The 17,416-nt window shown below is 31.5% G+C and overlaps 1 protein-coding gene and 1 long non-coding RNA gene across 2 annotated transcripts in view; one reads left to right on the plus strand and one right to left on the minus strand.

Moving 5' to 3' along the window:
* LOC111705557 (uncharacterized) overlaps positions 1-10,563 on the minus strand; it is a 30,120-nt gene extending 19,557 nt beyond the window's left edge. Inside the window, exons 1-6 of the mRNA XM_023478146.1 lie at positions 10,413-10,563; positions 4,222-4,439; positions 3,924-4,128; positions 3,061-3,414; positions 2,395-2,467; positions 2,242-2,300 (exon numbers count right to left, since the gene is read on the minus strand). Coding sequence (XP_023333914.1) covers positions 2,242-2,300; positions 2,395-2,467; positions 3,061-3,414; positions 3,924-4,128; positions 4,222-4,413 — 883 coding nt within the window. The 5' untranslated portion in view covers positions 4,414-4,439; positions 10,413-10,563. The remainder of the gene's footprint in view (positions 1-2,241; positions 2,301-2,394; positions 2,468-3,060; positions 3,415-3,923; positions 4,129-4,221; positions 4,440-10,412) is intronic.
* Positions 9,116-17,307, plus strand: LOC111705559 (uncharacterized). The gene is made up of 5 exons (XR_002766040.1): positions 9,116-9,205; positions 14,749-14,833; positions 15,577-15,649; positions 15,753-15,773; positions 17,134-17,307. It is a non-coding gene; the product is annotated as an uncharacterized LOC111705559 (long non-coding RNA).
* Positions 17,308-17,416: the final 109 nt, after the last annotated feature.

Genomic DNA, 17,416 nt, shown 5'->3' on the forward strand with positions numbered 1-17,416 from the left:
CCTCCAACCTATCCCCCTTCGAAACAGGTGAACGGATATGGAACCAGAATTTTGATATAATTTTTTTTCTAAAATCAGAACCATGTCGGTTTGCTTTATATATTTATTTCTCAACACGGTGTCCTAAAAATGTAATCTTAACCATTTCGAAAATTGTGTTAAATGATATTTTTGTAAACCTACGGCGTCCAGAGTTAATAATTTTTTTGTTTGTTTGTATTTCTTTTAACGGTAATATTGCATATATATAAACTTTGATAGATACTTCAAAAATGTTAAAAACATTTTATGAAACTATTGTTTAATTTATCATTCTTCCTCGCTTCATCGTGAATTTCATAATGAACGTGCTATAAAGTAATCATCGTGCTATAATGTTAAATTAACTGTACATTATAGTACGAGTGCTATAAAGTTTTGATTGGTTCCCGGATTTTCTCCAAAAAATTTAGGATATTTCCAAAATATATTTTTTTAATTGAAATAAAAATAAGATTGAAATCAACTTTATATTTTGACTACTGCTTTGTTTCAAAGCTTATTTGATCTAGAAATAGCCATTGAAATAAGTACACAAACGTTTCATAAAATTACCTATAACACTATTATTTTGGCACGACGTGCTTTAAAGTTCTTGGACTTAAATTTTCTCTATATCACGATAACGAGAAAACTTCTGTCCAAAAAAACTTTGTCACTGCGAACCAAAATAACAGTGTTATGAATAGTTATTAAAATTCAGAACTATATTTTTAGTACCCTTTAATGACGACATTGAATTTCTTTAGTTAAAATATACATATATAATATATATAATATTGATTATAAGTTGTCTGTAAATTTCTTATAAAGTACGCTAAAAAGGAAAATATTAAGGGACAAACTATAGGGGAGTTTCCCCTTTCCCCCACTTAAAATCAATACAGAGGAAATTTTTATATTTTATATTTGCATTTCTTTAAAAATATTTTTGAGAATATAAGTTTTATTAGGACTGCAGACGAAATTAAAAGTGACCCCCCATGCAAAGGGATGATGATCATATTCTCGTTTTCTATATTGAAATGTCTCGAAGAATAAACTATAATTAATAACAAACAATTTTCAGTTAGAAAACAATAATATCTATTTTGTTCTTGATTACAAAAAGATTTAACCATAGAATGCAAGGAAAGTTAATTGCAGTTGCGTATACTCTGCGTACATATTGAAACCAGGTCTCTCTGGGTGGAATTTGTAAACACGAATAGATGCATCAGTGTTCGTTTAATAGCCGAGGAGGTTAAAAGCATTAAACTTTGATAATTTTGATAATTCACATAATAGTTTCCTTTCACCAGAATATTTCATTGTTTTTTTTATGAGAAAGATGGATCCAATGTCAGGCTTCGACATCCTTCTTGTGTTTACTACCGCCCAGAGACAGTACACTGCAGTACAAAAGATGTGTACACCTCTGAAATAACTTTCCTTGCATTAAAACCTTGGATTTAAAGGACACCAGTGTGAATCAGATGTGCCACTCTTTCAATGACTTGAAATTACGTCTGCAGTCTTTTTAAGTTTAATTGTTTGTTGAAAAAATGACATCATCTAGAATTCTACTAAATATTATGATTTCTTTAAATTCCCCTTTCCATGAATAAAGATGAAGGAAAACAGGAAATGCTTGACAACAAAAACGTTGAATTTCAAAACGCAAGAAGAAGAAATACTATACACGAAACACCGGCGTTATGGTGTACTGTACTATCCCCTTTCTTCCCCCCTTTTCACGCCTTTAGTTTCTGCACATTTCANGTTCCTGTTCCTGTTCCTGTTCCTGTTCCTGTTCCTGTTCCTGTTCCTGTTCCTGTTCCTGTTCCTGTTCCTGTTCCTGTTCCTGTTCCTGTTCCTGTTCCTGTTCCTGTTCCTGTTCCTGTTCCTGTTCCTGTTCCTGTTCCTGTTCCTGTTCCTGTTCCTGTTCCTGTTCCTGTTCCTGTTCCTGTTCCTGTTCCTGTTCCTGTTCCTGTTCCTGTTCCTGTTCCTGTTCCTATTACTGTTCCTATTCCTGTTCCTGTTCCTGTTCCTATTCCTGTTCCTGTTCCTATTACATTCCTGTACATGTTCCTATAGTTACTAGTCTACATGCAACTAAAGTTCCTCTAAAGTATTAGCATTGTACAGACTACACTGATTCCTTGCTATTTCATTCAAAATTAGTTTCAAAAATTCTAAATATTGAAATATAAATAAAATTACCCTTTTCTCTGCAGTGACAAGTGGATCCCTTTCTTCTTTGCTTTGTCATATTTTTCTTCCTAAAATAATAAGATAATAATTTTCAATAATAATTTGACTGAGATAATTATTATTAGTTAATTGATTATTATCAAGAAATTAACTATTAATGACCTATATTGATGTGTTCTGGTAGTTAGTGTAGAAATACCAGAAGCCCTGCTAGTACATCCTCTTCTTTCTGATCCTGATAAATTATTTAATAAATTAATAAAACTATTTTTTTAAATGTTCATTTGTCCATCTCATAAAATTTAATAAGAAATGGACATTCTTTACTAAAACAGTCATTCATCCTCAATTTGAAAGAGTGATTTAGAGGGTCTGTAAGCCTAATTTTAAAGATTGCAATGCCCGATTTAAAACGACGTTTTTCTGACTAGAAAAGTGTTAATTTTTGTGAATTTTCTCATTGTTTCTGATAAGTTCTATAGCAGAGAATCCAAAAATGCAAATTAACAGTTCCAAGAGACTATACTACTAAAATACATGCATATCTATAATATCTATAATTTATACTGTTCAGACAAAACTTTAAAGGGTACCGTTGTAAATCGGACATTGTCATATTTGCTTGGAGTGTGATACTTGAAATTACGCTTACAGTCCCTTTAAACCTTTTTAATACTATTTTTCTTTTAAATGTTTATTTTCACTTTTATATATATCAAAATTTGTGGAAATGAACAATTTTATTGAAAAAAAAGATACTTTTCGTGGCATATATATCCTTTATGAAAATGAAGAACAAAAGATATTAAACATATCCTAATCTTATACCTAAAGTGGAGGTGAACGAGGGAAGTGAATGATGTCCCAATTCCTCTTTCATCGTTCCTTGGCGTTCCCTGTGTATTCCACGATTCCTTTCTGTTCCATGGCCTCTATGCGTTCCAGGATGCACTCTATGTGTTCCATCAGATTTTTGAGATCCTGGTACACAATTCTGCTGACCAATGTTACTAGAAGAAGGATTGGCGGATTGTCCAATGATACTAGAAGAAGGATTGGCGGATTGTCCAATGATACTAGAAGAGGAGTGTGTTTGATCTGGACTAGTTATATAAGGTTTCCTCCTGGGTAGAGTAGGAAGAGGTTCACTGTCTGGTGGAGGATTACACAAATTATAATATTCTAAAATATATAAAATCAAAAAAGTTAAATTTTGATTTGTTTATTCTTTTCAAAACAGTTTAAACATTGTACAACTAAATTTTATGATTTTTTAAAGTTCTCCGTCCAAGAAATTTCACCCAAAACACCGCCCGATTACCCTCTTCATAAATTCGAAAACATTCCCTTTAAAACAGTGCTTTGGATCCGGACCCGCAAAAATATGCGGATCAACGGATCCGGATCCAAGGGGTAAAATACTGCAAAAAAACCAAATCTGAACTTTTGAAAAAAAGAGAGATTATAAAAATTCCTTATTTCTGAATGGTTCATCAAGTTTTAGGATAAAGATAAGCGAAAAAAATAAAACAAAAAATTTAAAAATTATTTTTTGTTAAAAAAATTCAGTAAAGAAATGACCTAGATCCGGATCCATTTTTTTCCAGTGCGGATCCAGGATCCGGATCCGCCTCAAAATTAAATGAATCCTATGCGCTGCTTTAAAGTGTATAACTCTGTTTTCTGATCACCTGTACTTGAATGTGACGGAAAAGGAATAAAATCCTTGGTTCTAGGAGGTCGAATAGGTTCTGTTCTTTTATTTAATCCTGTTTTCTTGTTTTCAGCAGTAATCTCCAGCTTCTCTTCACTCTCTTCATTCTCGTCATTCTTTACAGTGGTAGCATTACTGGCATCCTTCTCAGCATCATCTGCTACTTGGACTTTATCAGAAATCTAAAACAGAGATTAAAAAATTTATAATGTAGATATAGTAATTGTTTATTAATTTTACATATTCTAAATTTTGATTTTTCTTCATTTTTATACCTGGACTGTTTTCAGACAGATTTCATCAACGATATTATGTTCATAGCTGTCCAGCTTACAGCTGTCAGTGCAGCTGTCAACCTGACTGTCAGCAAAGCTGTCAATGGCACAGCTATCAGATGTAAAGCTGTTTTGGCTTGGCGGTCTGTCGTCTTGTATTTCGGCACTCTCGCGTTTACTTAAATTCGTCATTTTGGTCTCCCTTCAACTTCTCCTACCTGTACAAAGCACCATTATTATCAGTGTTATCATTATCATAAATATAAAATTATTGTCATTTTTATCATTATAATCAGTATTATCATCATTAGCATTATCATCAAAATTATTATTATTATCTTTGTAATCCTTATTTTTAGAATTATCAGTATTGTCAGTATTATCACTATGCTTATTATTAGTATTATCATATTAAAAAATCTATAAATTCAGCTTCTTTTTAACAATCTGCAAATAGAGTAATGCCCTGCAGTTCTTGTAAAAGAACGTTTTATTTTTTCTCAAAATGATTTGATTTTTAATTTTCATTAACATTAATTGTATCAGCTCATCCTGAAAATTAACCTAGGCAAAAAGTATTTAGAAGTTTGAATTTCGTTTTGCCCCTGAAATATGGCTGTTTTTGCCTACAGCATTTCGTAGAAGTATTTAAAAGACTATCCCCCCAAAAAATTATCTCAATATTCATGTTTAAATTTAAGCCTTTTTACAATTCTCTACATTTGTGAAAACCTAGAAAGCGTGAAAACGAAAATTTCAAAAATCCGTTTTTACATCATTTTTAAAGTGTAAATCTAGCTTGTAGTGAGTGTCCTGTACAGTCTGCGTCTCTATTTTTAACATTTTGTTTTATTTTTCAAAACCTTTTGACCCCTTACACGAAATTTGATCTTTTCTAGGAGACACCAGTGGGTAAATGTCGGGATTCAGAGAACCGTAAAGGAGTAATCAAGCAATAAACTTTTTTTACTTTTTAACAGTTTTAAACTTTGAAACTTTGATTTAATTCTATTCGTCTTCATATTCTATAGTTTAATTTAATTTTAAACATTTTTATTTATACTAATCTATGTATAAATTCAGCGTGTATGTCTGGGTGGGCGGGTGTTTGTTTGTATCCAATAAACGTCAAAACGGCTGAACCGATTGGACCAAAATTTTGTTTGGAACCTCACGTGGCCCCAGGGAAGGTTTTTGGCCAATCAGACTTTAAATATGTAATCTTAAAATATGTTTATCTTAAATTATTTAATTTAGTAACATTTTGAAAATGCGCGAAAAATTATTATGAAATCCGCAAATTAAAAAAAATTATACAGAGAAGAACAGATAAAGCCACGATTAAAAGTTTAAACAGTTTTAAACTTACTAACTTTGTTATTATATAATTTTCTGTACCTAACATTTATTTTGGATAGTTTTAAATAATAACTTTAATTTCATTATTCTATATTCTAATATTTAAATTTCTATAGATATTTGAACATTACTACGAATTCTGTTCTATTCCAAAGATCATTCAATGACAATGGTGGTAAAAAGAAAAATAACATACAAACATTTAAGAGGTTGTTAACAAACAAATACGAATTTAGAAAACATTTTAATTTCTATGAGGCGGCATTCTTAATAGGTTTATTTATAGCCATCATAAAATATCAATAATGTCAGTTTTAAGTTTTTAGTCTTTATTAAAAAGTCATAAGATGTTGTTAATTATCAATTTATCATCTATTCCAGTTTTTCTAAGCCCAAAGTGTCAATATAAAAACATCAAATAGTTTGATATAAAACCAACATTTCTGATTGATCAGCGGAAACTGTTGGAAGTAATGATACAGAGTAAAAAAAGTATGTTTTATTAAATAAAACTTCAGGTATTATAACGTGACAAAGTCGTACTTAAGAATATTTTTATTTATATAATTCGTTTTCGTTTATATCAATACAATGAAGAAAAGTTGTTCTCTCAAAAAGCCAACCTATTCTGTTCAGAAATTTTGAACCAAACTAAAAACATTCCGAACTCGAGTTCCCCAATCAAAATTTGAGGCAAATTGGTCAAGTGGGTTTATGAGATGATTGGATATGATAACAAACGAAAAACACCCCAACAGATATTACTTTACTGCATAAATTTTAAAACTGAGTACGTCCATTTAAAAGCCAAAAAAAATATTCATAACAAATGTGACTATTTTGTCTACAGAGTGTGAGTATTTAACCTGTTCTGTCCATATAAAAAAATGTTTCATATCACTGCAAAGTAAGATAAGTATTGTTTTGTAAATTATTGTGATTAAGACTGTTATTTATTTAGAATGTGTTCCATATTTAGGTGTATTCTGTGTATGATAAATGAAAGCATTGAACCTCATGTTCATAGGTCGGACTGACGGAGACTGCTTGCTGTTTCTCTCAAACTACCTTCAATGCGCTCTTTATCTCTAAAATCACACAGACCCCCCCCTCCCCCAACCCCAACCCCCGTCACTAAAACACACTTTTAACACACAACCCTACCTTTATACACTTTTTTACCCTCCCCCCATAGACACTCCCCCCACTCTGCGCAATACACACTTTTCATCCCGCCCCTCACTCTCTAATACACACTTTTCACCCCTTCCCCCCTTATACACACTTTTTACCTCCCCCCCTCTCCTCTCTAATACACACTTTTCACCCCTCCCCCCAATAATAAACACTTTTCACCCACCCTCCTCCTTAACAGACATTTTTCACACATCACTTTTCCCTTCACCTAATGAACTCTTTCTTTTTTCCTTCCCCTCCCCCCTCCCTCCCCATTAATGTACTTTATGGGATTTTTTCTGCGTCGATTAAAAACAGTGCTTTTAATAGATACTTGAACATCATTTTTATGCAAAATGTCAAGTTTGATGTTGAGCAAAAATGTAAAAATTTCTCAATAATCCTTGCTTCAAAGAAGGGCAGATGGCCATAATAAGAGACTGTCTAAGCATTTTAAAGTAATTCTTCTGTAAAAAATGTGCGATTTTCACTCCACCAAGAAAATATTTGGTCTGCACTTCATTGAAAAATTTTTTTTGCCGGTTCAAAAAAACATTTTTTTCAATCGTTGATAGATGATAGGTATTGATTATTGTTTAAAAAATTTAAAATTATAATAATAAATAAATAGAAATTTAAGGCCTGTTTGCCTTCCCAAATCCCTACTAGAGTAAAGGTTTATATTGAAAATACGGGTTTGCAACCTGGAAAATAAAATCGTTAAGTTTCCTTTCAAGAATTATGTGAACGGTCTTTTAAATTTTTAATTTTGATTCAGTTCATGATATTTTATTTTACAAAAATCAACAACATGCAGTTGTTCAGCATAGATAAATATATCAGCAGATTTTTTCAAATGAAAACAATTAAATATTTGCCACAAACTCAAATGTTTTAATCCTTATATCTTTGCAACCTGAAGGTGTAAAGTTGAGAACCTTTGAACTAATTATAGTTTGAAATATCTAAGGTCTACCATATTGGTTTTCAAAGATATAGAAACTAAAAAACAGAGTTAGGGAGAAAGACTTAATTACTTTAGATTTTTGTTCAAAATAGGTCTTTATTATCTAATCTTATGTACTGTACTGTGCATAAAAAATGCACATGCCGTTTCTTTGACATTAAAATATGTATCTGTTTTGGGTGAAAACGCTGTTTAATTAACATCAAGACATACATAATCATAAAAAATCTGTTATTTGTTTATCTATGAGTTTATGTTTACAATTTGTGTGCTCCGGGTTGACAAGTTACTTTGCTAATATTTACTTTTTGATAGGGATCAGGGAAGCTGTACAAATAACTGGCGGATATATTAATTGTAGGAGAGANCCCCGCCATTCTACACGAATATATTCATTTTATATAATCCAGTTTTCATATTTTAAAATAATCCTTTGAACAAAATTGTCTTTCATTCATTAGAATTTTTATTTATTTTGTTAACAGGATTACGCTTGAACTTAATGTTAGAAAAGTGCGACATTCATCGTGTATGTAAAAGTAATTTTAGCATATAGAGAGGGGGTTTTAAAATTTTCTCGATAAAAATTAAACAGAAAAGTTTGTGATTTGTTTTTAAATGTTCGCACTTGTTTTTTTAAAACTTATCCTTTAAATCGTATTTTATTTTATTAAAAGCTTATTTATTGTTTCTAACAATTTATTCATTATTTCATTCATTAACAAAGTCCTACACTGAAAATGAATAATTTTGATATTTTGCCAGAATTCAAAATCTTGACGTTCTTCACGTTACAGATAGGGAAGAGAGCTTCAGCGTCAGAAAAATATAAACAAATCAGGAAACTAGAATATTTCAGATTCATATCTAAATTGACACGTTTACAAAATTAGAATTTACCACACCCACACCCCCTCTTCTCTTAAGTTATTTAGAAGTCTTCTCTACTGTACTATGAACTAGACAAAAAGCGAAGGTACAAATTACGCGACATTACTGATTTGACCTCGTAGCTATCTTATACACAAGTACAAGAAAACATATTTATCCAATTAAATTTTAGATTTTAAAACAAATCTTAATTAGCTCTTCAATCAGAGGAGTTAGGATTGACACTTGAAAGCATACAAGTTTCAATATTACGTACAATTTATATTAGTCTAAAGCAAAATTACATTAAACAATATAAAAGTTTACAATTTAATACTAATAATCTTTTCTCTGGATATCGCATTTTATGACTGACAGGGTTTGCCAGAGGTGGTTTTCAGAAATGGAGTCTCTAGGGCCCAGTCTAGTGTTTTTCGTTTTCTAAAAATGTGGTATGATGACAAAACTGCAAGGCTTGATAGATTTTCGCACATTGCTTTAAAACGAACACTGGGTTTGAAGAACGTATGCAGTTTCTTTAGATTTGCTTTATTTGATGGTGAGATATATCCTCTTGAGTCGATTTCAAAAGATTGAACATGCTGTATTAAGGTTACACTATCCAATTATATCAATAGTCCATTACGCTTTATTTAATTGGTTGTGACTGATACTTATAAGGTATAACCGACCCTAAATAATCGGGGGCATGATTATATCTCACGTAGATTAAAGTATTTCTGATTAAAATTAGAGGAGCTGTGAGGTCATAAAGTTGTACCAGTAATGTTGCATAATTTTGACCTTTCTCTCTCTGTCTAGATCGCAGTGTCTAGGTTACCCTAGCGCGATGATTATCCAAATTATGAATTTTAGCATGAACATTAAACCCTAAAACAATGATCTGAGGATGTAATGCTGAAAGCTGATGAGGAANCCTGTGAAATTAAATTGGGAAAAGATTATTTTGATAATATAGCCAAACCGGATCTATCTATTTATCTATCTATCAACTATCAATCAATCCATCTATCTGTCTATCTATCTATCTATCTATCTGTCTATCTATCTAAAAAAAATATAAAACAGAGAGTCGGATTCTGCACTGAGGCTCGTATGTTTCGATCCTGATCATTGATCATTTTTATTCGTTTTCGGCTCGAGATAAAATTTTCAATGTATCATTTACATTCTAATTTGTCTGAGAGTAAATGACATTAATTTGTAACTGTAAAAAATAACAAATTATTTTTATTATTTTTTATTATTTTTAAAAGGGGCGGGATTAAATGAAAATTGTTGCATACCAAAAAAACAGCTTTTTATAAAGGAATGCATGATTTTTGTTCATGATTTCTATTAATTTTTCGAACTTTGAATAAAATAATATAAATTCCATGACCTGTGAAATCCGACCCTATTTTTATTTTTTCAGTTTAGACCTCTAAATGGTGTTTTAAGAGCAATTGTCCAAAATGTGGATGGAAATACGGGAATATTATGAGTATTCATATGGTGATACAGGGGCAAAACAAAGTTATTCAATTATTTTGTTAGGCTTTACACCAAATAATTCGTTCTCCTCAATAATCGTTTACCTAAGGTACATGGGAGAACCCTGAAATGATATTTTTTTTTGTACAATTTAACTTATTTTAAAAACATACGCTTGACCAGTGATCTCTATCAGTGTATGCTTAGAGATGGCTCTACAGAACAAAAGGAAAACGTAACTTACGAAATCATGTAAAATTTAAAATAATAATTTTTATTTAAATATAGATAATAACATCTTATGTAAATATTTGTCTTAAAATACCTATTTCTGTATCTCCAGCTGTCTGATTAGTTTAACATTTTCTCATGTAGCTTAAAATTCACTTGTTCAATTCTCTAACCGTTAGTCTATCCATCTATCTATTTATATATCTATCTATCTATAGTTCCACCAGGGAGAAGAGCTGTTAACTCTGGTAACACCGGATGTCAACTGAAGTTCAGATGGGGTGTATTCGGTGATAGAAATGGGAGATGGGAGAGAAAAGGGAGAAAAGAGAGGGGGAGAAGGGATGGGGAGAAAGAGGAGAAGGTTAAAGAGAGGGGGGTTATTTAAAGGGGGAAGGGTTTGGTGAAGCGTGGGGGTTGGTAGATACAAAAGAATACACCATTAACTGATGAAAACAACAATACTGTAGTAGTGGATCAATAGTGATTATCATAATATTTGACCATATCTTCAATCAGATTTATAAAATGCAATAAATACGTTAACAGAGATCGAATTTAAAGAATTTGAGCCAGGTCTCGACCTTGCTGAACTGCCTTCCATCGGTTCAAATTTGAACCACCGAAGATTCAAATCCTTCCTTAATCTTAAACTGTGAATCTTTGGTTCAAATTTGATCAGGTAGCAAATTGTTCAGCGATGCAGCTCAAATTCTTCAAATTCGGTCTCAGATTAAGAATGCTTTGTTTTTATTGATCCATAGCATAGGTAGAAGATAAGAGGGGCCAGGGGGCTTATTAATTAGTTTTGTAGCTCTACGCTAGACCCTACATCTACAAGACTCCACATGGGTCATGCAAAATTATCATAAATTTACTAATTGAAACCCCGCGTAATATTTAAACTGAACATATGTTCACCTTACTAAAATATAAGTAACAGCTCAACATAAACACAGTTTCTGCATTTTGCAAATAATAAATGCGAAAATGTTAAACGTAGTTTTAGGTTTTAATTTTCTCAGTTTTCAAGAAGGTCAAATAACCTTTTTTCCCCGGAAAATTATTTATTAAGGAGATAAGTTCTCCTGCCTTTATTTGAATATACCGAAAGAGGTTGCGTGATTAGTATTTATTTTTATTTTTCCCTTTATAAATATAACGTATTTCAGGGTTACCCATAATGGATGACACAAGAACTCAATGTTAAATAAAGTCTTCTGCCTTACACATGTATTTTGTTTATTAATGGCTTATTAAAGGGAGTGTTCGCGAAAAATGAAAGGGGGTATAAAAAATAAGCGCTTTAGATTGCTACTAATCTTACTTCTATCTGTTGCTTCTGTAAGGAGAAAATTGTTAAGAACGACTCACATCGAAGAACGTAGTGTCCATACAAATTCAGAAAGTTGCAACATTAAACTCGGATCGTAAACAATCCATTAATTCCAAACAAATCATTTAGATATTACAAACAGTAGTCATCGATTATTTTTCGACTCTTATGTACAAAGTTGATATTTCATAATTTTTTTTTATTTTTCATGATCTGAGCCTTACTTTTGAAAACATTTATTCCTGTTTCGAGGATTTTTTAAGATTAAGACGACATTTTCATACTTTCCTTGAATGTTCGAAAAATAAAAATAAAAATATTATGAAATTTTAACTATATACGAATAAGTCGAAAAATAATCGATGACTATTGTTTGTAATAGCTGAATGATTTGTTTGGAGTTAAATTGATTATTTTACGATCTGGGTTGAATATTGTAACTTTCCGAATTTGTATGGTGTGAGCCGTTTTTAACAATTTTTTCCTTAAGGACGCAACAGAGAGAAGTAATATTAGTTGCAATAAAAAGTGTAAAAGTGTTTTTTTTTCTTCTTAAACCTAAACCCCCTTTTATTTTTCGCGAACACTCCCTTTAAATGATTTGGAAAAGAAGGAAATGGCAATAGACAGTAAATATTTGCGTAAGGACGTCTCTGAAGTCTCATACAGTGTTTCATGTATCAAGTGACCTTACTAATTAACTATTTAAAACGGCGACCTGTAAACCTATAATCTAAATACAAATTACAAAGATATGATTATTTTTCTATCTAAAAATTGATAAATTGTGGTTTCTCCATATGCATGCATATAAGTTCTATGTGAATATAATATAAACAACACTTTGAAATGAGCCTGGACAAAAGTACAATTGGAGAATGCCATCGGAGGTCCCTAGATTTTCATTGGAGACTGTAAGCTTTTCATTTTAGACCCCAGATACTCACTAGAGACAGGTTTAACTCCCTGGTTCTTAAAGGGACTGTAAAGGACAAATGAAAGGGGATATAGGCTGAAAGCTAATCAATTTAGCTCTTGATCCCGACCCATGAAAGTTTTATCTGATGTTCCTGTCTTGAGAAATTGATTTAAAACTGTGTTGCAATTATACGAAAGTTCATATATGTAAAATTTAGAAAATCATTTCATTTTTCCTTTACAGTTCCTTTAAGGACACACAGTCCAAATCTCAACCTGCAGGGTTAACTCCCAAGTTCAAAATGACACACAGTCCAATGAAATTGGTGACTTGTACAATTCAACGAGTACCAAAGCTTTCTATCAAGCTTACTTAGACTTCTGATAACGTGATCAAAAGCAGAGTCTCATTCAACTAACTTTATTCAGTAGCTTAGATTAAAACGTTATTAGGAGTTGGCGTAATTCAATTCCTACCATGTATTGATATTTTATATGATTAAGACCAGCGTATTATGTATTTAAAGGATAAAAGAGAATAGATATAACCCAGTTAATATATCTCTGTCCATTATCTATAGCCTACTTTAAGTATGTCGCATGATGATGAGCTAATCATGTCAATATTCGATTGAAATGCAGTTGTAATGAATAATCTGATTTCTGACGTTCAACGTACTGCAATTTTGCAGAATAACATGTTTGCCCCTTTTTGTTACATATTTATATATATATTTAGCTTTATCGTTGCTTTGCGTAAAGGAATTGAAAGTCTTTGTAACAAACTCTGATTTTCTAATATTTTTTCCACCTGATGGTGTGAACCTTTGATATTTCAAACAGAATTCATAGTTTGAAATATCTAGGGTCTACGGCTTTGGGTTACAAAGATATAGAGATTAGAAAATCATAGTTTGTGACAAAGACTCAATTCCTTTACAGTGAGAGATAGTCATGTACAATTTGAAGTCAACACCATCCTGAAAATATTCATTTCTATTCAGGTTTCCATTATTCAGAAAAAAATATTTTCATTTTGAAAATAAAATAATCCGGAAAATTTTTCCGTAATTCCAGGATAATTCTGGACAAAATGGAAACTGGAAATTCTCCGGTTTTCATCAACTCCGTAAACTGGAAATTCTCCAGTTTCCTTTCGAAAACCGGGGAAAAAATCCAGTCTCCATTCCGTAAGCCAGAAAATGTCCAGTTTACATTTCGTAAACCAGAAAATGTCCAGTTTACATTTCGTAAACCAGAAAATGTCCAGATTACATTTCGTAAACCAGAAAATGTCCAGTTTACATTTCGTAAACCAGAAAATGTCCAGTTTACATTTCGTAAACCAGAAAATGTTCCAGTTAAGCTTTCATTTTTGGGTGCGCCAAGGAGGGGGGGGGGGGAGAGGCTCACACCGCTGGTGCTTTATGGGGAGGGGAGAAATGAAAAAAAAGTTTTTTTTGGTCCGGGTATGTATGTTTATATCATCAAAAGAAATGTTCGAGTATCAAATTTTAAGCATTTTCTTGATTAAAAAAATGTTGCTTTTTTACAGCTTTGTTTTAAAACTTTTAGTTTCTCATTTGTAGTATGAATATATATATCTCTAGCAGTTTAAGCTGGAACCTGTATACCTAGACACTGTATTTACCAGACATTGATATTATATTCTAGTCATTGTTTTAACCAGACATCGAAATTGTATACTATACATTGACAGTGCATACTAAACATTGACATTGTATACTAGGTAGACATTTTCATTGTATACTAGACATTTTCATTGCATACTAGACATTTTCATTGTATACTAGACATTTTCATTGCATATTAGACATTTTCATTGTATACTAGACATTTTCATCATATAATAGACATTTTCATTGTATACTAGACATTTTCATTGTATACTAGACATATACATTGTATACTAGACATTGGCATTGTATACCAGACATTTTCATTGTATAATAGACATTGAAATTTTACAATGGACATTGACAATTATTTACAAGGCATTGACGTATACTAGAAATTGACATTTTATACCAGACATTGGAATTGCACTGCGCAGCCCTATTTAGAAATACATTTGTCTCGGAATTATAGGATTATTGTCTGTGGATGTCTTGCTAGATAAAGAAGACGACATTGACTCTAATCCTCCTATTTATAGATAGAAAGAATGAAGTTCTGTTTAATGCTGATAATGTGTCTCTTGATCCTCCAATTCTCAATGGTGCCAGCCCAACAACCTAGAGGTTGAAGGAACTGTGAACGTAATTTCAAGTGTTCCTCCATTTTTAGAGAGGCATGTCCACTGTCTCATCAAAGACAAAGGAGATTTCCCCACTTTTTTAGCTGAAAGGGAAGTGTTTTATTTAAAATATTTGGATTATCATTTTATTATTTTATCATGAAGATTTTTTTATTTCTGATATTATGCATAATAAATTAAATCTTTTACTAACGGTAATTGCCGTTAACACAACGAGCGTTCCGTTCTTACTTGTAAAATTAACGGCTATCTGAAAATTTTCTTTTTTAACAGTTTAAACTAACCGTTAACGAAACGGTTAGAAAAAGTTGGAACGTTAACAGCTCTACTGGAAACCCTATATGCGCGTGCCCAGCTCTACTGGAAACCCTATTTGCGACACTTTGTTTTAAGCTAGAAAGGCAAGAATACTTCCAACCAGACAAAGACAGGGGAACCATTGTGAATTACACGTGCCTCTCTAAAAATGGTGGCTCATTTGAAAGTACATTTACTACTTCTATATTTAAAATACAGTACATGATATAACAAGATTAATACATAGATGTTGACTGAGAATAATGTAAATACTCTGATAAGATATTTAAAATCAATCTCAAATCAAATACAATGCTGCAAGCTCTATACTTTAAATAATAAAACAAAATAAAATGTGTAATGTCGTCTTTGAAGTTTAACTTTCTCTGTTTTCCTTTTTTATCAATGCTTGACTTATTTTTGTACTAGGCTATCCTCCTAACTCACGCAGCACTGGCGAGTACGAGCCCCGGCCACCTGGTCCAATTAGAGAATGTATTAGGTAATTAATAATCAATCATAATTAAAGTTTATAACTGCACTTTTTACAAAAATTCAATCAATCCAATTTAATATCTTGATGTTTAAAAACTATTCTTTTTTAGATGCTACACCAAGGACAACAGGTATATGATTTTATTTATTTTCATTCTGTTTTATCCAGTTTGCATTTTATTTCCCAGTTCTGAATTGTTTAACAAATAATTTAGAATTTTGTCCTTCCATTACACATACACTTGAATTTTTCTATCCATAACTTATACATATGAAATATGTTATTATGCACTGTATTAGTCCGATTTCTCAAATATTGAGGGGCATTTTTTAAAAATAAATCTTTGTGGAATTATAGTTTAGTTATTAATAAAATTTTATTCACTTTGTCATTAGTAGATTTAAACAGTTGTTTAAAATAAACCAACATTTATTCTAGAAAAAGTAGATGTTCATCAAATTTGCATATATTGCACTGTAAACTTTGGTTTATTTCAAGTATGTACAGCAGTACAGTACACACTACATATACAGACTATAAATATCCCCTTTAATCAAAGAATTATAATGTAAAGATTTCAGAAGTGCACGTATTTTTTGTTCTGCAATGTACTGTCTCCGGGCTGTAAAGTAAAGTGTCCCAGCCAAAGAGAATAGAATATATATTAGAGTGGAATTTACTAGAAAAAAGTGTAAAACGGCCATTTTGTTGTACTGTTTCTATACTGCTGGTGTACTTCACATATTTGCGCTATATAACCTTTTGGGCCCTAGACCATCATTTTATAAAAATCTAAAATTAATATTAAAAGAAAACCAAATAATGAAATAGGCTGGTTTCATCATCGACCAAATGATCATTTCACATAGTCTCTATGCCTTTCACTTTACAAACGACATGATTTTCCGTTATAACTATAAATCAAATGATGTTTTTATTCACCTAATTCATTTTATAAAGTTTTTTTGACAGGTTTAAAAAATTCGAAATTGAAATGGATAGTCAAGGAAACAGACTGTATTAATGTACTCTACTGCATATAATTTGTAAATGAAATGAAGGCTGAAAGGGACTGAAAAAATTCATACTGAATGATTGTCTAAATTCCACTCTAATATATATTCTATTCTCTATGGTCACAGCCTATAACATGGGATCCATCTTTCACATGAAAAATCAATGAAATATTCTGGTCATAGGAAACTATCATGTAAATTATCAAAATTAAGTGCTTTCGTCCTCCTTGGATACTAGAAGCACTGATGCATCTATTCTTGTTTACAAATACCGGTTAAAAACTTTTAGTATGTACGCCGAGAATACGCAACAGCAATTAACGCCTTATTACCTTGCCTTTAATGGAGTTTCTTGTAATTTCATCGTTAAGCCTGTGATATCAATTTTAAAACATTTTTTATAATGATCTTATTCCTATTTATGATTGCAAAAGCTACAAAAGCATGGTGGAATTAAATTTGTTTATATTTTAGTGACAACTGTGTTTATTCTTGTTGAAAAATCATCATCTGCAATGCAAACATCACACTCAAGAGATGGAAAAATATTAATCCTAATTTCTAACGATGTTCCAGAGCTGGGAACTTTTGAATGGTGGATATCGGGATTAATGCTTGATCCACTCTTTTTCTTAATCTTGAGATTAAATAATGCTTGTTCTCCTGTTGTTATTAATCTTTAGATTAATTAAGAGATCGGGATTAAGGATATCTAAAGTTTTCAGCTCTGTTTAATTATCAACACTACTTATTAATG

This window comes from Eurytemora carolleeae, unplaced genomic scaffold, assembly GCF_000591075.1.
Source record: "Eurytemora carolleeae unplaced genomic scaffold, Eaff_2.0 scaffold284, whole genome shotgun sequence".
NCBI classification, from domain to species: Eukaryota; Metazoa; Arthropoda; class Copepoda; order Calanoida; family Temoridae; genus Eurytemora; species Eurytemora carolleeae.